The 26281-nt window shown below is 44.6% G+C and overlaps 1 protein-coding gene across 2 annotated transcripts; it reads left to right on the forward strand.

Moving 5' to 3' along the window:
• Positions 1-1140: 1140 nt before the first annotated feature.
• stx11a (syntaxin 11a) lies at positions 1141-17350 on the forward strand. Of its 2 annotated transcripts, none has more exons than XM_078556549.1 (2): positions 1141-1323; positions 15407-17350. In XM_078556549.1, the coding sequence occupies exon 2, from the start codon at positions 15412-15414 to the stop codon at positions 16267-16269; it is 858 nt and encodes a 285-aa protein (XP_078412675.1). In that variant the 5' UTR covers positions 1141-1323; positions 15407-15411; the 3' UTR covers positions 16270-17350. The 2 variants fall into 2 exon arrangements, with proteins under 2 accessions (XP_078412675.1, XP_078412676.1); XM_078556550.1 differs by lacking the exon at positions 1141-1323 and adding an exon at positions 5825-6035.
• Positions 17351-26281: the final 8931 nt, after the last annotated feature.

Consider the following 26281-nt stretch of genomic DNA (forward strand, 5'->3'; position numbering starts at 1 on the left):
ACGACCACTACTATCTAGAAGGACAAGGGCAGGAGACACATGGGAACACCACCACCTGGAAGTTCCCCTCCAAGCCACTCACCATCCTGAATTGGAACTATATCACTATTTCTTTGCTGCCGCTGGGTCAAAATCTTGGAACTGTCTCCCGAACAGCACTGTGGGTGTACCTACACCACATGGACTGCAGCGGTTCAAGAAGACAACTCACCACCAACTTCTCAAGGGCTATTAGGGATGGGCAATAAATGCTGGCCCAGCCAGCAAAACCCACATCCCATGAACGAATAAGAAAAAATATAAGGAGATATTAGGACGTGTGACCAAAAACTTGGTCAAAGGGATAGATTTTAAGGGGAGTCTTACAGGCGGAAGGAGAAGTGGAGAGCTTTAGGGAAGAAATTCCAGAGTTTAAGGCCTTGACATCACACACGGCTGCCAATGGTGGAGTGATTAAAATTGGGGATGATCAAGAAGGCAGAATTAGAGGAATGTAGCTATCTCCGAAGGTTCTAGAAGAATTAAATTACAGCGATAGGGAGGGTCGGCAGGTTCGATCACTGGAGATTTCAGTACCACTGTGGTTTACAGATTAATTGGCAACAGGGACTAGGAGTCCCCAACTCACAAACTACCCACGACATTCTGTTGTGAATTCGTTATTCAAAGGATACAAAGTGAAACACACTTACAGGGCAATCAAGTCAACAATGAGTCTGCATTTATATTTGATGTACTGTCGAGGGGAAATTCTGACCGAATGGGGCTTGTCTGTGGCTAGGAGTTCGAGGAACTGCGTGCCACCTCTCTCCCCCCTGCCATCTGACTTTACATGCTCAGTAATCAACCGTAACTCACCCACAGGAAAGGAAACTATTTCTTTATCTCATTGTCACTTCCCAGAATGATGTTATAGTCACATGGTACAATAATAGTGCCTCCTGTCCTGGGCTCAGCAGTCTGACTCTAGGCTACACCGTGACTGGGTGCTGATTTCTCGCCTGCATTTGTTCAAGGAGGAGAGGGAAGCCACTGCCTGCCCTATTCTCAGCCTCAACGAAACGCTCCAAACAAGAAGGGGACACACATTAAGCAGAGGTACTGGATTCTGACACCATCCGTTCAGCTGGTTTGCACAGCAGCTGAGTGAAAAGTTACCTGGAAGACTTTGAACTGCAAACAGAACCCGGCTTTTAACAATTGTAAGAAGGAAGCCGGAGTGAGGGGCTTGAAGCCCAGTCTGCACAACACAACTCGGTCTGTTCCGAGAACTCTGCTTGCTTTCTCATTCCACGAGCAGGACTATTTCTGAGGGTTATCTTGGTGAGTGACCAACATTTCCTGTTCTCAAAACAGCCATAGCTCACATTGAGAAAATAGATAAGTTAATATGTTGTTTCGCTTTAAAAATAGATTCTAATTTTAGCTGCTGGCTGGTTGTTGGCATGATGAAAAGGCTTTTAAATAAAAGAAAATTTGGTTAGCTTTACTGAAAAAGTTGAAGCATGAAATATTTTGCAATGGGCCAGCCTAATAAGCTTCTAGGAGTAATAATCGACATTATGTGCATCTCATCTGGAGAATCAGCTTTCCTAAGCATAACTTTTCTCGCCCAACTAAATAGGTCGAAGGTGCACAGACATTGAAATGTGCTAGAAAACACTGACACCTTTCACAATCTCTAGTTTGTTGACTGTTAAACTGTTCATTTTTTCCATAGGATAAGAAGTGGCATTTATTGCTCAACCCTAGTTGCCCTGAGAAGTTGATGGTGAGCCATTTTTTGAACTGCTGCTGTCTGTGTGGTGATGGTGCTCCCAGAATAGTGTTGGATAGGGAGTTTCAAAAGATTTATACAGTGTTGAGAATAGAGCGCTGGTAAAATATAAGTCAGGATGGTGTGTGACTTGGAGGTGATGGTGTTCCCATTAATCAAAGATCCAGTAGTTGGATTGATAATTGTCTCCTAGAGCCAGTTGATGTTTTTATAGTCACTCTTTAACGCCCCACCTCTAGGTGAACTTACAGAGTCTCTCCTCCACCATTTCCGCAAACTCCAGCATGATGCCACCACCAAACACATCTTCCCTTCACCCTCCCCACCGTCGGCATTCCGTAAGAGCCATTCCCTCCGTGACCCCCTGGTCCACTGCTCCATCACCCCCAACATCTCATCCCCTACCCACGGCACCTCCCCATGCAATCGCAGAAGGTGCAACACCTGCCCCTTTACCTCCTCTCTGCTCACTGTCCAAGGGCCCAAACACTCCTTTCAGGTGAAGCAGCACATCACTTGCACCTCCTTCAATTTAGTCTCCTGCATTCACTGCTCCCAATGCCGTCTCCTCAACATTGGAGAGACCAAACGCAGACTGGGTGACCGCTTTGTGGAACACCTTCGGTCTGGCTGCAAGCATGACCCAGACTGTCCTGTCGCTTGCCATTTGAACACACCATCCTGCTCTCATGCCCACATGTCCGTCCTTGGCCTGCTGCAATGTCCCAGTGAAGCCCAAGGCAAACTGGAGGAACAGCACCCCATCTTCCAATTAGGCACTTTACAGCCTTCCGGACTTAACATTGAGTTCAACAACTTCAGACCATGAACTCTCTCCTCCATCCTCACCCCTTTTTTATCCCCCCTTTTCAATATTCATTTTAATTTTTAATTTTAATTTTTTATTTTCTATTAATTTATTTTTATTTTTATTTATTTTCATTTTCATTCATTGTTTTACCCCCGCCTTTTATCCTATTTTCGATCTTTTTTCCCCACCACTGTCCCCTCCCCCCACCCCACCCCCACAAGGGCCATCGGTCACATGTTCATGTTGTTCTTTCCAGAGTGCTTATCACATTCTGCTTTCTGACCTTAATGTCACCATCAGCACCTCATTTAACCCTTACCACTATCATTAACACCTCTTTGTCCTTTCATCCATGACATCTTTGTCAATCTGTCCTTTGCCCCCACCTATCGCTGGCCTTCTATCCAGCTTCACTGCTCCACCTCCTTAAACAGTATAAATTTCATCACATTTTTACTTCCCTTTAGCTCTGAAGAAGAGTCACACGCACTCGAAATGTTAACCATCTTTCTCTCCACAGATACTGTTAGACCTGCTGAACTTTTCCAGCATTTTCTGTTTCAGTAATTTACAGAGACTCTGTCTTTTTGGAAAAGCGTATGGATAATTATTTCTTGTTAATTTCCAAGCTCTTCTTTGTAACACTGTAGGGTGTCCAGGCTGAATGTGCTGTATTAATGGATGATAGGGAGAGGGAGATTTAGCCAATACTCCTGATGTGGACTTTCCCAGGGTAGGAGGTCATTCTGCAAAAGCTGCACGTATCCTACAAGTGAGGATGATGGTGGTCAGTCACACAGATACCTCTGCCTGACTTCCTGGAAGTGGGATAATGGAAAAGACAAGTTTGCTTTTATAACACAACATCTGCAGGTCTCAGAGCTAACAAAGCCCTGGTGAAGAGTAGTCACTGCTGTAAGAAATGTGGCAGCCAATCTGCACACAGCAAACTCCCAGAAACATCAAATGAGGTAATGACCAAGCCATCTGTTTTTGGTATTGGTTGAGGGAGGGAAATATTCTGGAATCTTCTGCATACACCTGAACAAACAGGCTTGGTTTAATATCTCATCTGAATGATGTGCTTCCAACAATGCAGCACTCCCTCAGTACTGACATTCAGACAGTGCAGCACTCCCTCAGTACTGACCCTCCAACAGTGCAGGACTCCCTCAGTACTGACCCTCTGACAGTGCAGCACTCCCTCAGTACTGACACTCAGACAGTGCAGCACTCCCTCAGTACTAACCCTCCAACAGTGCAGCACTCCCTCAGTACTGACCCTCCAACAGTGCAGCACTCCCTCAGCACTGACACTCAGACAGTGCAGCACTCCCTCAGTACTTACCCTCCGATAGTGCAGCACTCCCTCAGCATTGACACCAGACAGTGCAGCACTCCCTCAGTACTTACCCTCCGACAGCGCAGCGCTCCCTCAGTACTGACCCTCTGACAGTGCAGCACTCCCTCAGTACTGACCCTCTGACAGTGAAGCACTCCCTCAGTACTGACCAACTGACAGTGCAGCGCTCCCTCAGTACTGACACTCAGACAGTGCAGCACTCCCTCAGTACTGACCCTCCAACAGTGCAGCACTCCCTCAGTACTGACCCTCTGACAGTGAAGCACTCCCTCAGTACTGACCAACCAACAGTGCAGTGCTCCCTCAGTACTGACCATCTGACAGTGCAGCACTCCCTCAGTACTGACCCTCTGACAGTGCAGAACTCCTTCAGTACTGACACCAGACAGTGCAGCACTCCCTCAGTACTGACACTCAGACAGTGCAGCACTCCCTTAGTACTGACACTCAGACAGTGCAGCACTCCCTCAGTACTGACCCCCCGACAGTGCAGCGATCCCTCAGTGCTGACCTTCCGACGGGGCAGCATTCCCTCAGTACTGACCCTTTGCCAGTGCAGTGCTCCCTCAGTACTGACCATCTGACAGTGCAGCACTCCCTCAGTACTGACCCTCCAACAGTGCAGCACTCCCTCAGTACTGCACCAAAGTGTCATTCTAGATTATGGGCTCAGGTCCTTGGAGTGACTCTGGCTCAAACATTACCAAATTACACCAAACTGACCCTAGATTAGCAACTGCAGGGAAATGGTGCCATGTGTGAGTTTAGAGAAAGTGCACAATATAAAGGGCCTCTAGAAATAATGAAAAGGGGAAACAATAATGTGCAAACAGGGAAGATATCTCTCTGAAGTTGTTCCTCTTCTTAAGTGAAAGTTATAAACGGTTCATTTCCCATTGCTGCACGGTTCCCACACTTGGACCTTGTACATCTGCTGCTTTGGATGAAGATTTTTTTCTGAGGCAGCTAGTTTTGGATTTAGCTGTGTGTGGGAGTGGGGCTAAAGCAGATGGTAGATCAGACCTAGAGAGAAAAGCGGATCAGTGAGTCATTCTGAAATTCGTGCTTACACGCATTGAAGTAACAATTAAAAAATTTGACGTAACTCTGAACATGAGAGTTCAACTGCATTTCAACCGCGTCAATGCATTAAAATCAGGATAGTTCAGGAACATCACTCATCAGTACTGAACAAGAATGGCACTACTACCAGCTCCTTTGCTGATCTCTCTACAGAGAGATCCCTCTCCTCTCTCTCTCCCTCCCTCCCTCTCTTTCTCCCCTCCCTCCTTTACATTCTGAATTCAATATTCAGCTTCTGGAATCTCCCTTCTCTTATTCGCCTCCTGAACTTGCTGATTGCAGTCATACAGAGGCACCAGTAACTCTCCTGTATCTTCATATATTAGCAGTTCCCAGCCAGGGAACTGGATGAGAAGCTGGTTAAAGACAGTGAACGATGCAAGTGATGTGTAGCAACAGGTTGGGGGAAGTTTGCGCCCCAGCTGGATAGCTGTTCTTTGGAGCAGTCGCCCAGTTTTTCCAGGATCAATACAGGCAATGAACCCAGTGAGATGAATTTAGTGAATGTGGACGACCTATCGCGTTTGAAACTTTCTGGAGCAGATTTGATAAAAAATCAAGTTGCCACAGTCGCTAAAATGTTGTTTAAGATATTGGTGGCGTCGGATAAAATTTCAAATAACGAGCAGGAACTTCAGAATGTACACGGATTTTCCCCAAATGACATACACTTTCCATAAACTGCTCGTGTTTATAAATAGTTTGAGAAGCCCCAGTGGTTTCAGTGTATTTGCGCTGGGTTGAATCTGTGGCGACAGAAGTAGGCAGGGCGGGGACACTGGTTAATGCTACATTTCAGAGGCTTTATTGTGGAGTCTCTGCAGAGAGATCAGCAGAGGAGCTGGTAGGAGTGTCATTCTTGTTCAGTACTGATGAGTGATGTTCCTGACCTATTCTGATTTTAATCCATTTACGCGGTTGAAATGCAGTTGAAACTCTCATGTTCAGAGTTACTTCAAAGTTCACTAGAGCATCTTTCAGCGAAGTCCTCCCAACAGAATGTAAGTGATCACTCGGGGAGCTGAACATTGCTGGGAGGGTTCAGTGAAACCAGTATTCTGTGAACGTGGAGAGAGGGAGAAACATTGGCCATTCTCTCTCTCTCCCCCTCTCTCTCTCCCCCGTCTCTCTCCCTCCCTTTATCCCTCACTTTCCCTCCCCCCTCTCTCTCCTTCCCTCTCCCCCTCCCTCTCCCCCTCTCTCCCTTCTCCTCTCTCCCTCCCTCCCTCTCTTTCTCCCCTCCCTCCTGCCACAGCCCTGATCTGAGATACCTGCTGCATGTTTGAACCTGATTGCTGTGCGACAAATAGCAACAAGCTTGTTTGATTAATCATGGCTTGCAATAATCTCACTTTGGAAGGCATGTTTTTACATTTCTGTGTCAGATTGTGTACTGTATTTCCAAATGCGGGGGCAGTGGGAGTGAGACCATTTTTTTATTATTCATTCATGCAATGTGGGCTTCGCTGGTTGGGCCAGCATTTATTGCCCATCCCTAATTGCCCTTGAGAAGGTGGGGGTGAGCTGCCTTCTTGAACCGCTGCACTCCATGTGGTGTAGGTACACCCGCAGTGCTGTTAGGAAGGGAGCTCCAGGATTTTGACCCAGCGACAGTGGAGGAATGGCGATATATTTCCAAGTCAGGATGATGAGTGACTTGGAGGGGAACTTGCAGGCGGTGGTGTTCCCATGTATCTGCTGCCCTTGTCCTTCTGGATGGTAGAGGTTGCGGGTTTGGAAGGTGCTGTCTAGGGAGGCTTGGTGAGTCTCTTGTAGTGCATCTTGTAGATGGTATACACTGCTGCTAATGTTCTTCGGTGGTGGAGGGAGTAAATGGTTGTGGATGTGGTGCCAGTCTAACGGGCTGCTTTGTCCTGGACGGTATCGAGTTTCTTGAGTGTTGTGGGAGCTGCACTCATTCAGGAAAGTGGGGAGTATTTCATCACACTCCTGACTTGTGCCTTGTAAGTGGTGAACAGGCTTTGGGAGTCAAGAAGTGAGTTACTCATCGCAGGATTCATAGCCTCTGACCTGCTCTTGTAGCCACAGTATTTATATGGCTAGTCCGGTACAGCTTCTGGTCAATGGTAACTCCCAGGATGTTGATAGTGGGGGATTCAGTGATTGCCATTAAACATCAAGGGGCGATGGTTGGATTCTCTGTTGTTGGAGATGGTCATTGCCTGACACTTGTGTGGCACGAATGTTACTTGCTACTTGTCAGCCCAAGCCTGGATATTGTCCAGGTCTTGCTGCATTTGGACATGGACTGTTTCAGTGTCTGAAGAGTCGCGAATGGTGCTGAACATTGTGCAATCATCAGCGAACATCCCCACTTCTGACCTTATGATGGAAGGAAGGTCACTGATGAAGCAGCTGAAGATGGTTGGGCCAGGACACTACCCTGAGGAACTCCTGCGGTGATGTCCTGGTTGTTGGAGGTCAGTCATCTCAGATTGACCTCCAACAACCACAATTATTTTCCTTTGTGCTAGGTATGATTCCAACCAGCGGAGAGTTTTCCCCCTGATTCCCATTGATTCCAGTTTTTCTAGGGCTCCTTGATGCCACACCCTGTCAAATGCTGCCTTGATGACAAGGGCAGTCACTCCCACCTCACCTTGGGAGTTCAGCTCTTTTGTCCATGTTTGAACCAAGGCTGTAATGCAGTCAGGAGCTGAGTGGCCCTGGCGAAACCCAAACTGTGCATCAGCGAGCAGGTTATTGCTCAGCAAGTGCCACTTGATAACACTGTTGATGACCCCTTCCATTACTTTACAGATGATGGAGAGTAGGCTGATGGGGCGGTAATTGGCCAGGTTGGATTTATCCTGCTTTTTGTGTACAGGACATACCTGGGCAATTTTCCACATAGCTGGGTAGATGCCAGTGTTGTAGGTGTACCGGAACAACTTGGCTAGGGGCGTGGCAAGTTCTGGAGCATAAGTCTTCAGTACTATTGCTGTATCTTGATATCACGTGGAGTGAATCGAATTGGCTGAAGACTGGCATCTGTGATGCTGAGGACCTCCAGAGGAGGCCAAAATGGATCATCCACTCGGCACTCCTGGCTGAAGATTGTAACAAATGCCTTCTCTTTTGCACTGATGTGCTGGGTTCCTCCATCATTGAGAATGGGGATATTTGTGGAGCCTCCTCCAGTGAGTTGTTTAATTGTCCACCATCATTCACAACTAGATGTGGCAGGACTGCAGAGCTTAGATCTGATCTGTTGGTTGTGGGATCGCTTAGGTCTGTCTATCACTTGCTGCTTTACTACTTGGCATGCAAGTAGTCCTGCGTTATAGCTTCACCAGGTTGACAACTCATTTTTAGATATGCCTGGTGCTGCTCCTGGCATGCCCTCCTACACTCTTCATTGAACCAGGGTTGATCCCCTGGTTTGATGGTAATGGTAGATATACCGGGCCATGAGGTAACAGATTGTGTTCGAGTACAATCCTGCTGCTGCTGATGGCCCACAGCGCCTCATGGATGCCCAGTTTTGAGTTGCTAGATCCATTTGAAATCGATCCCATTTAGCAAGGTGATTGTGCCACACAACATGATGGAGGGTATCCTCAATGTGAAGGTGGGACTTCGTCTCCACAATGACTGTGCGGTGGTCATTCCTACCGATACTGTCATGGACAGATGCATCTGCGGCAGGCAGGTTGGTGAGGATGAGGTCAAGTGTGTTTTTCCCTCTTGTTGGTTCCCTCACCACCTGCCACAGACCCAGTCTAGCAGCTATATCATTTAGGACTCAGCCAGCTCAGTCAGTAATGATGCTCCCGAGCCACTCTTGGTGATGGACATTGAAGCCCCCCACTCAGTGCTTCCTCCAAGTGGTGTTCAACATCAGCACTGATTCATCAGCTAAGGGAGGGCAGTACGTGGTAATCAGCAGGAGGTTTCCTTGCCCATGTCTGACCTGATGCCATGAGACTTCATGGGGTCCGGAGTCGATGTTGAGGACTCCCAGGGCAACTCCCTCCCGACTACATACCACTGTGCCGCCACCTCTGCTGGGTCTGTCTTGCCGGTGGGACAGGATATACCCAGGGATAGTGATGGTGGTGTCTGAGACATTATCTGTAAGGTATGATTCCGTGAGGATGACTATGTCAGGCTGTTGCTTGACTAGTCTGCGATAGAGCTCTCCCAGTTTTGGCACCAGATGTTAGTAAGGAGGGCTTTGCAGGGTTGACAGAACTGCGATTGCCGTTGTCGTTTCCAGCACCCAGGTTGATGCCAGGTGGTCCATCTGGTTTCATTCCATTTTTGTGGTTTGTAACAGCTAAGTGGCTTGCCAGGCCATTTTTTAGAGGGCATTTAAGAGTCAATCACATAGCGATGGGCCTGGATGACAGATTTCCTTCCCTAAAGGTGAACCAGATAGATTTTTACAACAATCAACAATGGTTTCACGGTCATGATCAGACTTTTAATCCCAGATTTTTATTGAATTCAAATTCCACCATCTGCCATGGTGGGATTCCAGAGCCCTGGGCCCCAGAGACTTACCCTGAGTCTCTAGATTACTAGTCCAGCAACAATACCACTATGCCATCGCCTCCCCTAAGTTTTCAGGTAAACTCACCTCGAACAGTTTGCTGTGAATATAACGTGACAGCTTCATGGCTCTGAAGCCCAGCTGGAATTGCACATAGAAAATAACAAGGAAGCATTCTAAAACTGCATCATAGAAGATGTCATCCTCCCAGGGAGAGTTTCATATCTGACAAGGGGAAAGGTACTTTGTATTAGTGCTGGTAGACATCTTAAGCAGAGAGTATGGGACAATTGTCATTCCTATACTCAGTGTAGAGCAGAAAGATCAGGTGAGTTTCAGCATACCCTGGAATTTCCTTTGTGGGGACAACTAGTAAATTAGATCTGAAAATGCACCCATTCGGTGAATTTTCCTGGCTATAAGGTGGGTGGGCTGGTAATATGGTCGGGGAAGGTGCCAGGGAGGGAGCTCAATGTCTTCCCATTGCCATGACATATCAGCAGCAATGCTAATCTGCATCATGGCTTCAACTGGGCAGCCAGTTGAGCCACTTAAGGGCCACTTCCTGCCTCGCCGGCATTTTGCCCACTCCGGGAGGGCACACCACCAACTGGGGAGACCTCCAGGCAAATCCTTGCAGGTTTCCTGGAAGAGGGACCCTCATTTATATGAATCCATGGCACAAGGGGAGGCAGTGGCATAGTGGTATTTTCACTGGACCAGTAATCCAGAGGACCCACGGTAGATGGTGAAATTAAAAGTCTAATGATGACCATGAAACCGTTATCATAAAAACCCAACTGGTTCGCAAATGTGAAAGGAAGGAAATTTTCCATCCTCACCTGTGACTCCAGACACACGCCAATGTGGTTGACTCTTAAACGCCTTCTGAAATGGTTTGACTAGCCACTCAGTTGTATCAAACCGCTAAAAATCCTAAGAAGAATGAAACTGGATGGACCACCCAGCATTGACCTCGGCACCAGCAACGACAATGGCAAACTCAGCCCTGTTGACCCTGCAAAGTCCTCCTTACCAACATCTGGGGCTAGTGCCAAAATTGGGACAACTGTCTCACAGACTAGTCAAGCAACAGCCTGACAGAGTCATCCTCATGGAATAATACCTTACAGATCATGTCTGGTAATGGCTACCCTTGTGGAAACAGCCCAGCTGCTGTAATATGACCCCCTCCCCCCATATGTAGGCTTACAGAGCAAAAGGACATGGCAGCATTGCAGGGCAGCTATTTAGGCAATGATACCCAGAGTGTGACAGGAAGGGACAGAGTGTATAAACATAAAAAACAGCAGGGTCAAAGAGGAAAAAAAATGATAAAAAGACAAAATTAATGGCTCTTTACTTAAATGCATGGACTATTCAGAACAAAATAAATGAATTAATGGCACAAATGGAGGTAAATGGGAATGCTCTTATAGCTATTATGGAGACATAGTTACAAGGAGATCAAAGCTGGGAACTAAATATTCAAGGGTATGTGACTTTTTGAAAGGACAGGCAGGAAAGAAAGGGCGATGGGGTAGCCTTGTTACCACGAGATGGAATAAGTACGATAGCAAGAAATGATCTTGGATTGGAAAATGTAGAATCCATATGGGTGGAGATAAGAAATAACAATGGGAAGAAGACACTGGTGGGAGTAGTCTTTTGGCCCCCTAACAGTAGCTATACTGTAGGGCAGAGAATAAATCAGGAGACAATGAGGGCATGTAAAAAAGGCAGTACATTAATCATGGGTGACTTTAATCTTCATGTAGATTGGGAAAATCAAATTTGCAGAGGTAGCCACGAGCAAGAATTCATTGGCCAGAATTTTTCCGTCGGCGATTTGGGGGTGGGGCCAGCTCGCCGACGGGAAAATGACGCGGGAGGAACCCCCGATGCCATCCCGCCCCATTTAAATATTCAGGAAGGCGGGCGGACAGCAAAATCAGCTGTTCGCCCACCGACCTGTCAATGGCCAATTGAGGCCATTGACAGGCTAATTAAGCTAATTAAAGGCCCTGCCCGTCCAACCTTAAGGCTGGCGGGCAGGCCAGGAGCCCCAGCGGGCTTCTGAAAAAACAGGAAACCTCATCCACTGGCGGGATGAGGTTTCATGTCTGTTTAAAAAATCTTCAATAAAGTTTATATCCCTTTTATTAACATGTCCCATCTCGTGTGACATTGTCACATGAGGGGGACATGTTAATAATGTTTTTATTTTGCTATTTTTGATGTTTTTTAAACTTTCACCGATCTCCCTGAGACAGCACTTAGTCTCAGGGAGCAGCGCGCTCTTTTGCCTGTCCGCCAATTAAGGCCCGCTCAGCGTGATGTCCACCAGGAAGCGCTATGTGCTCCCTGTGCAGACGGGGTGGGATTCCCTCAGCCGGGAGTGTGCGCTTTTGTGCATGCGCGTGAAAGAGCGCACAGATCTCCCTGAGGCAAAGTGCTGCCTCAGGGAGATCGGCTCTGATTCTATTTGGCTGCGCGTCCACCGAACTGAAAATCTAAATGACACGGGGTGACATTGGAACGCACGCCTGACGTATCCCCATATCATTTTACGCGTCGGCGAGCGGGCCCCACCCCCGCTCACCAACCAGAAAAACCTGCCTTTGGAGTCAATTATAAAGGATGTAATAGCAGAGCATTTAGAAATGCATAATATAATCAAGCAGAGTCAGCATGGCTTCATGAAGGGGAAATCATGACTGACAAATTTATTAGAATTCTTTGAGGAGGTAACAAGCAAGATAGATAAAGGGGAATCAGGATATATAATATTTTTGGATTTCCAAAAGGTGTTCGATAAGGTACCACACATAAGGCTACTTAATAAGATAAGAGCCCATGGCGTTGGGGGTAGTATATTAGCATAGATAGAGGATTGGCTAACTAATAGAAGACAGGGAGTTGGGATAAGGGGGGCATTTTCAGAATGGCAACCTGTAACTAGTGGAGTGCCACAGGGATCAGTGCTGGGGCCACAATTATTTACAATATATATTAATGACTCGGATGAGGGAAATGAATGTACTATCGCCAAGTTTGCGGATGACACAAAATTAGATGGGAAGACAAGTGGTGAGGGTGACACAAAGAGTCTACAGAGGGATATAGACAGATTAAGTGATTGGGCAAAAACTTGGCAGATGGAATATAATGTGGGAAAATGTGAAGTTATGCACTTTGGCAGAAATAGAGGAACTGAATATCATTTAAATAAAGACTGCAGAAAGCTGCAGCACAGAGGGATTTAGGGGTCCTCGTGCATGAATCCCAAAAAGCTAGCATACAAGTTCAGCAGGTAATAGGGAAGGCAAATGGAATGTTGGCCTTTATTTCAAAGGGAATGGAGTATAAAAATAGGGAAGTCTTGCTAAAACTATACAAGGCACTAGTGAGACCACACCTAGAATACTGTGAACAGTTTTGGTTCCCTTATCTAAGGAAAGATATACTGGCGTTGGAGGCAGTCCAGAGAATGTTCACTAAGTTGATCCCGCATACAGAGGGATTTTCTTATGAGGAGGGGTTGAGTAGGTTGGGCCTGTACTCATTGGAGTTTAGAAGAGTGAGAGGCGACCTTATTGAAACATATAAGATTCTTAGGGGGATTGACAGGGTAGATGCTGAGAGGTTATTTTCCCATTGTGGGAGAGTCTAGGACCAGAGGGCATAATCTCAGAGTAAGGGGTCGCCCATTTAAGACAGAGATGAGGAGGAATTTCTTCTCTCAGAGGGTGGTGAATCTGTGGAAGTCATTACCGCAGAGGGCTGTAGATGCTGGGTCGTTAAGTATATTCAAGGTTGAGAAACACAGATTTTTAATCAGTGAGGGAATCAAAGGTTATGGAAAAGGCAGGAAAGCGGAGTTGAGGATTATCAGATCAGCCATGATCTCACTGAATGGTGGAGCAGACACGATGGGCCAAATGGCCTACTCTGCTCCTATGTCTTATGGTCAGTGGGCTAGATGCTCTTGGGAGTTGGGCTAGTGGCCTCAATTGGACAGCGGCCTGTTGATTGGCCTCCGCCAGTAAAATGCCACCCAGGGTCTTGCTGCCCGCTGTTTTCAGCCACAGTAATGGGACTTCTCCAATGCCAACAAAATTCAGCCCAATGCGTCGCTCAAGGTACGTTCAAATTTCCTGCGAATTTAATTAGAATAGCAGGAACATAAAACTGGCAGTAATTGCTAAACTATTTCCCTAAGGACAGTTTCAAATCACTTTCGGCATCATTCATGCCCATCAAGTGCAATGTGTTCAAGAATCTACAGTTGGGGTAACTTTTCTATTCTGACGCAAGGTCATTGACCTGAAATGTCAACTCTGTTTCTCTCTCCATGGATGTTGCCTGCCCTGCTATTTCCAGCATTTTCTGTTTTTATTTTCTTGCATAGTGTGATTTAGCCTTGTGCCGGAAAAATCAAAAGAAACGGAATCTACAGACGAGGACTCCAAAAAAATTACAATAAAACACCAGAAAAATTATCTTGTTTCCTGAAAATCCGGTGGTAAATTCAGGGGAGCCTCCGAACAATTGCAGGAAACTCAAGTCTAAAGATTTGTAACTTGGGGTGAAACCAGTTTCATTAGAAGATGGATTGACAGACAATCACAAAAGGTCAAGGAGATTTGAGCAGTTTTCAGTGTTAAAAGCGCTATATAGATTTGTTATTATTCTACTTACATTACCCACTTGCAATCTTTTAGGTCACATACTTGATTTGCACTTAGATTACGCATGTCTCAGAGCTAGAAAATGCAGGAAATTCCAGGCCACAGTACAAGTTCAAGGTTGTGATATTCGGGTGAGGTTATTTACATGGTTTCTCCATGATTTCTGCCAAAGTTATGTTTGTAGATTAGGGGAGGAGAGCGCGCAGGTGAATCCTTCCAGAAATTCCAGGTCTTGGAGTGTAAAAAGTACAGCATTTGGCCCAGCTGACACATGCTGATGTTTATGCTCTACATTAGCTTTCTCCCACCATACTTCACACAACCCAATCAGCAAAGCCTTCCATTCCTTGATCCCTCATCTGATTACCTAGTTTAACACTTGAATCGATTATTAAGTCCAGGAGCTATCTCCACACCAGAGCCCAGTGGAAGACTGTCCTCTTGGGACTGTCATGCATTTGCTTTGTGTCACTTTAAGCATGGATTCAGACTGTTTACAACTACTGTATCAATGTGAAATGAAACCCCTGTACAGCATTGCTACAGTTTAGTAACATGGATTGCATTTTATGTACTGAGGGAGCACTGCACTGTCAGAGGGTCAGTACTGAGGGAAGTCCACACAGTGGAAGGGACATTATTGAGGGAGTGCTGCACTGTCGGAGGGTCAGTACTGAGAGAGTGCTGTACTGATGGAGGGTCAGTACTGAGGGAGCTCTGCACTGTTGGAGGTGTTGCCTTCCTGATGAGACCTTAAACCAAAGTCCCATTATCTCTCTTGGGTGGATTTTAAAGTTCCCATGGGTATATTCAAAGAGCAGCAAGAGAGTTCTCCGTGTTGTCCCGGTCAATATTTATCCACTAACCAACATCACTAAAACAAATTGACCTTTATCTCAATGTTGCTTCTGGGATCTTGCTGAACTGAAATTGGCTGTCATATTTCCCACGTAGAACAGTGACTGGACTGCAAAAGAGCTTTATTTTTTGTAAAATGCTATGGGATCATCCTCAGGTTGTGAAAGACGCTATGTAAATGCTCGTTTTTCTTTTTGTTTTGATTGAATTTTGTAAATTCACTTCTTAAGGTACACTGAAGTTTCTAGTTTATTTTTGCTGGTGTCATTTTGCTTTACTGATCTTGATTTTCTGTGTGTTCTTTCAGAAACAATGAAGGACAGACTTGAAGAATTGATAGAGTGTTCGAAATCATATCAAGAGCAAACAGAGGCCCCTGATGAGACGGATTACCCTCAGGAAAGCTTGGTGTTTGAATGCGACTTCATTTTGCAGGTGCTATACAAGGAAGTGCAGCAGCTCCGAGAGGAAATTGGGCACCTGAAAATGGACATCAGACGTTTAGGGAAGCAGAACACCCGCTTTCTCACCTCAATGCGACGTCTCAGCAGCATCAAGCGGGATTCAAATTCTATTGCCAAAGACATAAAAAGCCGGGGTGAGAAGATCCACCAGAGGCTGCAGGACCTGAAAAGTTACATAGAAGAAATAACGAATACTCATGGGCCCAATGCTGCCATCATTCGTATCGCCCAGGCTCAGCACTTTGCCCTCTTGAATCATTTCCACGATGCTATGTTGGAGTACAACACAGAGGAGATGAAGCAGCGGGAAAACTGCAAGACCCGAATCCAGCGGCAACTTGAGATCATGGGGAAGGACATTTCTGGCAACGAGATGGAGGACATGATAGAGCAGGGTAAGTGGGATGTGTTCTCTGGGAATCTGCTGAGTGAGGTACGTGGGGCACGGACTGCACTCTCAGAAATTGAGCAGCGGCACCGGGAGCTACTGAAGCTGGAGTGCCGAGTCCGCGAGATTCATGACTTGTTCCTGCAGATGGCAGTGTTGGTGGAGGAACAGTCAGAAACACTCAACAACATCGAGGTAAATGTGCAGAGAATTCAAGACTACGTGGGTGAGGCAAAAGTTCAGCTGCAGAAGGCAGTGGAACACAAGAGGAACAACATTTGTCGACAAATATTCTGCTGTTCCTGTTGCTGCTCCTGATGCAACAATTCTCGCTCCCAACTGTACCTGGCCATTCTTTCACTGGGTCAAACCACAGTTAAATACTCTCTTCTTTTGACGGTAGCTGTTGCAGAAAACATCCTGATTGTAGCCATGATTGTGTCCCTTTGTAGCTTTTTTTGTGTTCCAGCGACCTCTCCAATTATAAGGAGGGACTTAGATTGCAAAATTTGCCTTTGTCCTCCTACAGCCACAGCTCAGGACACCCACTCTCCCATACTGAACATGCCCACTTCCTTCTTCCACATCTCCAAAAGTTGTGGCTCATCATCTGTTAGATTCCAAAAGCCAAGCTTGGATTACAGACCTGGATTTGTTTATTGCCCTTCTGGACTGAACTTCAGGAACGCATCAGATAGAGAATCTTCCATGGGTTGACGTGACAACATTTCTTCTGTTCTTAGGATGTCTGGCTGATGACAAGGTTGGCATTTATTGCCCGTCCCCAGTTGATCCAAGAAGCTAGTGCTAAGGCTTTTCCTTGAACTGCTGAACTCCTGATTTTTATCACCAATGCTTTGAGCTCCATAAAAACTGGACTTTCTCATCACAATTAGGAATGGGGGTTTGCGTTGTTTATACCAAGAGTTTCTCATGCTTCACTTTGCCCTAGGTTGCGGCTCCAAATGTCTCACAGTTTTTAATCTTCCTGCTGAACCTTTCCTGCTTTGTTTCCCAGTTTTGGTTGGAAGGGGGATGAGGGAGTGCGGGAGATTGAGGAAGGGGAGGAGAGTGAACAAAGGGCTGTATGATGTGGCATTTGTGCTGTTCACCCTCTCTCCATCTTTTTCATCTCCAGAGCTACAGAATACAAGGCAGAAAGTAAACTAAAAGTGCTGGTTCTCGCAGCCAATAAGAATACAGGAGTCCCGTGATTCTTGTAGTGTAATGGGTTAATCGAATAACTGATGTAAGCTACGATGTATCTGTGACATCAGCAGTCATGTGCTAGAGACTCTGTACAGCAGAACTATCAGGCAGCACACAGGGGAGATGTGTCCACTCAGTAACCCACCTTGTATATATTGTACATAGTGTAAATAAAGCAGTTTGCAGTAATTGCCTAAGTCAGGTTACAGTCCCTCTATGTAAGATACATAACCTAGCATGTCCATGAAACAATTCTGGCCCCAGATGAGCAACCCAGAGGTCATAAATTCAAATTCCATCATGCCAAATTATAAAATTTAATTTATGAATCTGCTGATTTGTGAACCGCAAGTGACAATGAAGCTGTCTGACTGTTGTCAAAACTCAACTTGTTCATTAATGTTCTTCAGTGAGGGGAAGCTGCATCCTTACCCAGCCTTACCTACACAGGACTCCAGTCCCACACTATGTTTGATTCTTAATGTCCGTGGAATAGTCAATGATTGCCAATAAATGTGGCTTCACCAGTGTTTTTCACATTCCATGCAGAAAGGTCATGCCAAGGAGATTAGAGTTATGGGTATTAACGCTCTCCTCAGCTAGTTTTAAAGAATCTTCCACACCAACAATCTTAAATTCTATATCCCTTCCACACATTCTGAGTCTTTCACCTTTTGCTGTTTTGCTTCAGATTTCTAGCCTACTTGGTTACTCTTTCTGATTTACAAGACAGGGGCTCTAGAAAGTGTTCAGTGTAACTGGTCTTGGACAGTTGCATCAATTCAGTCTCTTCTTACCCTCCAGTCCCCATCTCCCTCTTCCGTCACTCCCGTTCCTCCTCCTCTCAGCCTTCCCCTCCCCTCCCTCCCCTTTCTCACTTTCCTCCACCCCTTTCCCTGCCTCCCCCTTGCTTCCCCTCACCCTACTCTACCCCTCTACCCACCCACCGCCCCCTAGAACTCGCACTATGAAGCATTGTGTGTAACAGTAAACAAGCTGCTACAAGCTTAGGAGCTGCTAAATGCGAGAGGCTGAAGTGACTCATTTAGATCTAAAGAATGAGGAGATGTTGCTTTGAGAGGTCAGGGGCTGCAGTGTACACTCGCTGAGTGTTGTTAGTTGCAGATGAACACACTTTGAAAGAGCAAAACTTTACCCTGAAAATGTTACTGGGCTAGGGAGGTAGAAAATTAATCAGGGACCCTGCTCCCAACTGTGGTTCTTGTTGGAGAGTGATCCTGTGGGTAGAAGGTGTGAATTTACACAGTCACACTTCCTTGGGCTCATTCAGTATAGGTCAGAGAGAGGGAGGACCGTAATGTCCAGGCTCATTCTCTCTCTGGGCGTCTGCCTCTCACTGCGAGATTCACGACATGGACCTGCCAAACTCTCTGTGCGCACATGTAGGAGGATCTGTGAGGGGTGTGGTGTTGCTGAACTGTACTCTGACCTGAAAAAGTTCCAATTGTCAGTATACAAATTGATTAGATGATTTAAGTCACTGTGTTTCAAGCCTATTGGCCCTCTACAGCTAAGATGCTGAACAAAATTAAAATATTATCAAAAAAAAGATAAAGCTTTTAAAGGTGCACTCCAAAGATATCCTGTATCTTCCAAATTCACTTGAGTTTATGTCTCTTCAGCTTGTTTGCAGTTGGAAGGAACTTGGAATTTGTTTTATAGGGTGATGATGACAAAAGAATCAAGCTGTTAAAGGACTAAATTGGAGCCATCGGCCAAGGTGAGTGGGACACGGATCAGGTGCAATGACAGCTGGATTGACAATGTGCCTGAAAACTCTCCGGTCAATGGGGGGGTATTGGTTAATTTGCAGAAGAGCTCTGTTTGAGATTACTGAGCGATTCAGCCCAGCTGGTGATGGGAGGATGGTTGGGCTTTGGTGAATGAGTCCTCCTCCTTTTGCTTCTTCGGCAGTCTCTTGGGATTAAGGATGACTTGCTTCCACTCTGGTTCAATGGGTTCTGAAAAGGCTGACAGACCAATGCATGATCTACAGACTCTGCCACGTGTGGGTAAGACAGTGCTTGCAGGGTTGGGTAGATTGGCTGTTTAGAGGTTTGTTCACTCCCTCCGAGGTCTCGACTTTGCCATTGCATATTCCAACAAAGTCAATGTGTTTGGTTTCTTCTCAAATGAACCTTCTCCATTTTGGTCGGTCACAGGTCAGCGACTCCCATGAGTCAGTGGGGATGTTTGACCTCTTCAGGAATGCTTTGAGGACCCTAAAATGTTTCCATGGTTCTCCTGGGAATCTCCTGCTGTGGGGGATCTGTGTCAAGCATTCAAACAACATGTCCTACCCAACAGAGCTGGTTTTGAGTGATTAGCACATCGATGCTGGGGGCATGTTGGCTTGGGAGAGAACGCTGCTGTTGGACTGGCTTTTCTTGCCACTGGATTTGGGGTATCTTGCGAAGGCACCATTGGTGGTACTTTTCCAGTGCTTTGAGGTGCCTGCTGTAGGTCGTCCAAGTCTCTGACAACCTATAGCAGTCAGCCATGACCTCATTGAATAGTAGAACAAGGTTGAGGGCCCAAATGGCCTCCTGCTATTCCTGTGTGTTTCAGTATTTTATTAGATTCATGCAGGATGCATTTTAAAACAAATCAGGTGTAGGAAGGGATGTGCTTCTGCCTCCAGTCAGAATCTTACTCCAACTGTGTCACAACTTACCAGACAGCTGTATAACTTTGGTCTTCTTTGAAACATTCATTGCCAACGGAATTCTTGTTTCAAATCCTAATTTGATATTTAAAACTATTCCAATCCAGGACCAAAAGAAAAATTAGATGTTCAGTTGATCACCAGTCAAAAGCAGTTTTATAAAACAAAATAAACTGTAATTGATAAGGTGTGTTTGAAATTGTTTACCATGATGTGGGAAAAGTAGAAACAAGATCTGAAAGCAGAAACTTTAATTATTTGAAGAATTATTTCACATTTTTACTACCTGAAAAACGCATTTCACCACATGCAACAAAACCTTGAGTTCCTGAAAAAGGCTTCAAAGCAGCAGGAAATCAAATTGATTATCACCAGTCTCTGGATCAGGAGAACTGAATTTGTCTTTCTCACTGTTTGGTAAATAATTAAAGATTTTGTACTGTGTGTTTATTTGTAAAACTTTGTATACAAGACTGATCTTTGATGTTTTAATTCCACCCTATGTTATCTTTTTTACCTAAAATAAAACCCACCGAATTGTTTAAAAGGTAAAAGACACCTTTTAAAGGATATCAGTATCACTATATATTCATGTTGCAGTGGGAGTGATGGTGACTGGTGATGTGCATATTTTCTGATTGCAACTGAAAGGGAAATTTAAACCTGTGTTCTCAGTCACCGCTGGGTACAATAGTCACCGAGAGTTTCCTCGGGTTGCCTGATCCATGGGAGTAACTACGGCGGAGTTTGGGTGGAATGGGATGTCTACCAACATTAAAATGACTGAGTGGGAGACCTGAGGAAATTCTCCGTCAACATTGTTGTTTTAGATAAATGATTGCTTAAAAAAGTTGATATGAAGATGTAGGGGCTTCGGCCAAATATGAAACAGAAATTTTATTTGTCTTCCCTTTTCAGTATCATTTGGGATTTGCAGGTGGGAGCTCAGTGGGTGTTTATTAATAAGCTTTAAACCTAACACTGAATACCTTAAGTACTGGAATCGATTTTACAAATCTGTGTTCCCGAAACAGAGCCTCTCCCAATGAGAAAGAGATGAATTATTCCACTCCCAGAGGGATAGTTCAGGAAACACTCCTGATACTTTACAGTATGGTCATTCATCCTTATCAGGATAAATTTATTGTTTCAGTGGGTTACATTTATTAACAAAATACTTGTATTCAAAGTGAAGACAATTTCGAGTGTGTTTCTCTCTTTCCTCTAAGCCAGAGATTGGTGACAGGTCTATCCCGCTCCACATCACCGTTTTTCCTTTCCTCTCTCAGTTAACTTCATTACACTGTCGTTTCTTAGCACGCAAACTTTGCACATTTTGACCATTGCATCTTTGTCTGTTATTTTTCATTTCTCAATCAGGCTTTGTTTTACATTAAATTATTTTTGATGCCTTTTTGACTCAAAACTCACTGTAAGATCCGTCAAGATCCCAGGACACTTTTCAAAGAACAGCAGGAAAGCTTTCCTGGTGTCTTACCCAATATTCTTCTCCAAAATTCTTCCCCACTAGTACCCAAAAGCACACCTATTCATTCCATTTGCTGTTTTTGGATCTTGTTGCGTGGAATTTGGCTGCCACGTTTCCTTCATAATAACACTGACTGCATTTCAAAAGGTAATGAATATGAAGCATGTTGAGATGGTTATGAGAAAGGAAAGAACTGCATTTATATAGGACATTTTGTGACTTCAGGCATCCCAAAGCACTTTATATCCAATGAAATACTTTCCACATGGACTGCAGCGGTTCAAGACGGCAGTTTACCACCACCTTCTCAAGGGCAATTAGGGATGGGCAATAAATGCTGGCCTAGCCAGCGAAGCCCACATCCTGTGAATGGATAAAAAAAAAATCACTATTATAATGTAGTAAACACAGCAGCCAATGTGTTCACAGCAAGCTCCCACAAACAACAATGAGATTAACAATTTAGATCATTTGTTTCAGCGATGTTGTTGGGATAAATATTGGCCAGGATATTGGGGATAACTCTCCTGACCTTTTGGGTTGTAGGAAGATGGAGATGCTCTAGTCAATTGGGCAGTAAAGTGGAAAATGGAATTCAATCTGGAGAAATGTGAGCTAATGTATTTTGGAAGGTGCAATAAGGCAAGGGAATGCACGATAAACAGAGGATACTGGGCAATGTGGAGGAACAAAGGGACCTTGGAGTGTACATCCACAGGTCCTTCAGGGATGCAGGTCAATAATGTGGTTCAGAAAATCTATGACATGCTTTCCTTTATTAGCCCAGGGATAGAATACAAGAGCCAGGAGGTCATGCTAGAACCATTTGCAACACTAGTTATGCCACCAGCTTGAGTATTGCGTACAGTTTTGGTCACTGTATTACAGGAAAGATATGATTGCACTGGAGAGGATGCAGAGGAAATTTATGAGGATGTTGCCAGGACAGGAAATGCCATTAGGAAAGATTGAATAGACTGGGGTTGTTTTCCTTGGGACAGAGGAGGCTGAGGGCTGACTTAATTGCAGTGTATAAAATTTTGAGAAGCTGAGATGGGGAGGTGGCAGCACAGTGACTGGACTGGTAATCTAGTAAACCAGGGGACCTGGGTTCAAATCCCACCATGGCAGATGTGGAATTTGGAATTAAAAACCTTGAATTAAAAGTCTGATGATGACCATGAAACCATTGCTGACTGTCATAAAAACTAATGTTATTTAGGGAAGGAAATCTGCTGTCCTTACCTGGTCTGGCCTATATGTGACTCCTGACCCACAACAATATAGTTGACTCTCAAATGCCCTCTGAGTCAAGGGCAATAAATGCTGGCCCTACCAATGATGTCCACATCCCATGAATGAATAGAAAAAAAAAAGGATGACCTATTTTAGCAGAATTAAAGAAATTTGTAGAAAGATCAGAGGGGAGTTGAGGAATTTTTTTTTATACAGAGAGTGGTAGGGGCAGAAACCTAGAGCTCACTGTGAAAGGATGTTTAAAAGGTTTAAAAAGTATTTGTCAAGCGGCACAGACTCCTTTTGTGTTGTAAATTTTCTGTTCTATGATTTCTTCGAAATAGCGTCATAGGATCTTTTATGTCCACCCAAGAGGGTGGGTGGGGCTTTGGATTAACACCTCATTTATAAAAGCTCCTTCTGACAGTGCAGTGCTCCTTTAGTACTGTCAGTCTGGATTTGGGGCTTGTGAGGCTTGATGAGGTGCTTTATAAATGTAAGTCTTTCTGTTTTCTCTGCCATTAATCCTTTTCACTGCTTCTAAATTTTCCCTGATTCCAGTTTTGAATTTAATTCAGTTTATGTCCTCAGATCCAGTTATGATGTAATTCCTGTGGATTTACCTTATGTCTAATCATTAAATATTTTACATAATTTGCTGAGGTCCAATCTTAGCAGCCTTCATTCCAGACTGTGTTATTTGAACTTATCTTTTCAGCGAGATATAAAAGTATTCATTCTATTTCGACTCCAAGAAAACACTGGGGTAAAGTGTGAGTGCTGTAGTGAGATCCGTGTAGTGGAGCCTCACTTGGTTTAAGTGTGGAGGTCAGTGCACCCAACTCAAACCTCTTCCAGTTTTACAACAATATCAAGCGTACCAAAATACATGCCAATAATTTGTCCCTTAACCTAACAATTCAAGTGCTTTTTACTGTCTGCAGAGTTTCACTGGAGGGTCAAAATGCAATGGAGAAGACAGCATGAAGAATTCAGTACACCTTGAGTTATAATCATCATACTTGTTTGTCCTTCATATCAAAATAATTAAATAAAGGAGAAAGGAAATAATTGATATTGGGTAAAGCCTTCCTCATACTAACACATGAATTGAGATCTTATCCTCTGTCACCACTTTAGTCATTGATATTCATCAAGATCACTCTTGACCTGGTTAACTCAGGATTCTGCTATCCTTATCACATCCTACTGTTCACTGCTATAGAGTCAAGCAATCCAGCACAGCAGATTGATGATGTTCCTTCAGTCACTTAGATCCCTTGTCCCTGCCTCTCTGCCCCTCATTGTTTAAGCCGCTTCTAAACATTCACCAAGCTCTTTGTTACTCTTCCTAATATTTCCACCTTTGACTTGGCATCCATTTTTGTCTCTGAAACAAATTTTCTTCACATGTGAAACCAGATGATGAGTGGTGTCAAACTGTTCTACCATGTTGGACATTCCAGGCCAGCTTCGTTCCCTAGCATAACGCATTGGATAGTGTCAGAGAACAGGAGCTCTTGATTGATTTTGCACAGTAACCCAGTGACGCTGAGGTTAATTGTAAGGCACCTCCTCTCGCCTTGACTAGTGCAAGGTAAGTCAGTAACTGCTCCACTGAAGCAACAAGGTGAAAGGAAACTGCACATCCCACTCCATGTCAAAGTTTCACTGGTGTGAATGTGTCTCCCATACCGCGCACAATCAAGAGGGAACCATAAAACTGCTCACATATCACGAATGGAGTTTTGAAATACACCAGGGGAAACATTATCCAGTGTGGGGAGGCCAGGGGGTTATAACCAATCAGCTGACAGGCAGCCAGCGTTCTCGTCCTCAAGCTATGAAAGCAACTCTGCAAAATTGTGCTGGCATTTTATCGACTTCATGTGTCAGATCTGTGCATTCGATATCAGTGAGAAGCAAACTGTGAAAAAGGAGCAGGAAGTGTGTTGGTTTTCACTCGTCCATGCAGCTGGTATAGTTTCTGTCAGAGCTGTGGGTGGTGATGTGACTCTGTGCAAGCTTGTTTTATTTTGCAGGCATACAAATACTTTTGGTGATTACTGTGCAAGATACTTTTCAACTAAAAGTCAAAGTTTGCAATAGATTTTGTTCAGATGAAAGGCATGTTATTACAAAATATTTACAGCACAAAAACGGGCAATTTGACCCAACAGGTCCATACTGGTGTTTATGCTCCACGAGTCTCCTCTCACCCTTCTTCATCTAACATTATCAGCATATTCTTTTATTCCTTTCTCCGTCATGTGTTTATCTAGTTTCCTTTTGAACACATCTATACAATTCAGCTCAACTAGTCCCTGTGGTAGTTCCACATTCTGATCAGTATCTGGAGAAAGAAGTTTCCCCTGACTACCCTCTTGGATTTATTAGTGACTATATTATATTTGTGGCCCCTAGTTCAATTGTAAACACTATCTCTATGTGTCCCCTATCAAAACCTTTCATATTCCTACAGACCTCAATCAGGTCACCACTCAGTCTTCTCTTTTCTAGAGAAAAGAATTATGTTTTCCGTATTCTATCCTCCAGCCCTGAAGGTGCTGACTCTTGCTGGCGTAAAGTTCTCCAGGCTACATCCCTCTGGTATCTTATCCCCGTGGGTATTCTTGTGTGCAAGTCTAGATTATAAGGAAATAAAACTTTTCTTAGCACTTTGAATTTATTTGCTGCAAACGACTTTGAGGAAATGGAATGTTCCGGAAATGAAAATGCATAGATGTTATGAAAGGTGATAAATGTCCAAAGTCATTAAGTAATTCTGACCCCAAGCCAAAGGCTGTTCTTAATATGTGCCAAATGTAACAACTACGTCAATGTACCAAATCTGTCCGTAAGTACCACATACACATATGCACAATTTCTCAATTTACAGACCCAGAGTAGATTTCTAAAATTTGTCTACAGATTTTGCTTTCAATCATTTTCTGTAAATTGTTAGAATCTGTAGAAGCTGACTGTGATTCAAATGGTACCCACTTCTTCCACCATGGGTGTATAGTAGCAGGTGAGTTCCATAAAAGATGCACTGCAGGAACTTACCAAGATTCTGTCAATAGCACCTTCCTGACCCTCTACCATCTAGAAGGACAAGGACAGCAGATACATGGGAACACCACCACTGCAAGTTCCCTTAAAAGCCACCCACCATCCTGACTTGGAAATATATCGCCGTTCCTTCACTGTCACTGGGTCAAAATCCTGGGACTCCCTCCCTAACAGCACTGTGGACGTACCTACACCACATGGACTGTGGTGGTTCAAGAAGGCAGCTCGCCACCACCTTCTCAAGGGCAACTAGGGATGGGCAATAGATGCTGGTCTATCCAGTGACGATCATAGCCCAAGAATGAATAAAAATATTTTATTTTAATCTACATCACAGGAAGAAACAAATTCTACTGACTACTCAGTCCTCTTCAAGTAATCTTCAAGCTCTTTAACATTTTCAATTACCCAACTGCAGCTACCATTTATACAAATAAACATCCAGGTGGAATCATTGTGAGATTTAATTAGTTACATCAGGAAGAGAAGAAGCGACTAAGTTAGTTACTAGTTATGCAGAATCACAGAATTGGTACGGTGCAGAAAGAGGCCTATTGTGTCTGCACCAGCTCTAATAATGAGCAAGTAGTACCAATGCCCCGCCTTCTCCCCCTAACCCTACACATTCTTCCTTTTCA

Source organism: Cetorhinus maximus, chromosome 14 (genome assembly GCF_964194155.1).
Source record: "Cetorhinus maximus chromosome 14, sCetMax3.hap1.1, whole genome shotgun sequence".
NCBI lineage: Eukaryota > Metazoa > Chordata > Chondrichthyes > Lamniformes > Cetorhinidae > Cetorhinus > Cetorhinus maximus.

Coding starts and splice junctions, on each gene's coding strand:
- stx11a (XM_078556549.1), top strand. CDS start 15,412: ATGAAGGACAGACTTGAAGAATTGATAGAGTGTTCGAAATCATATCAA.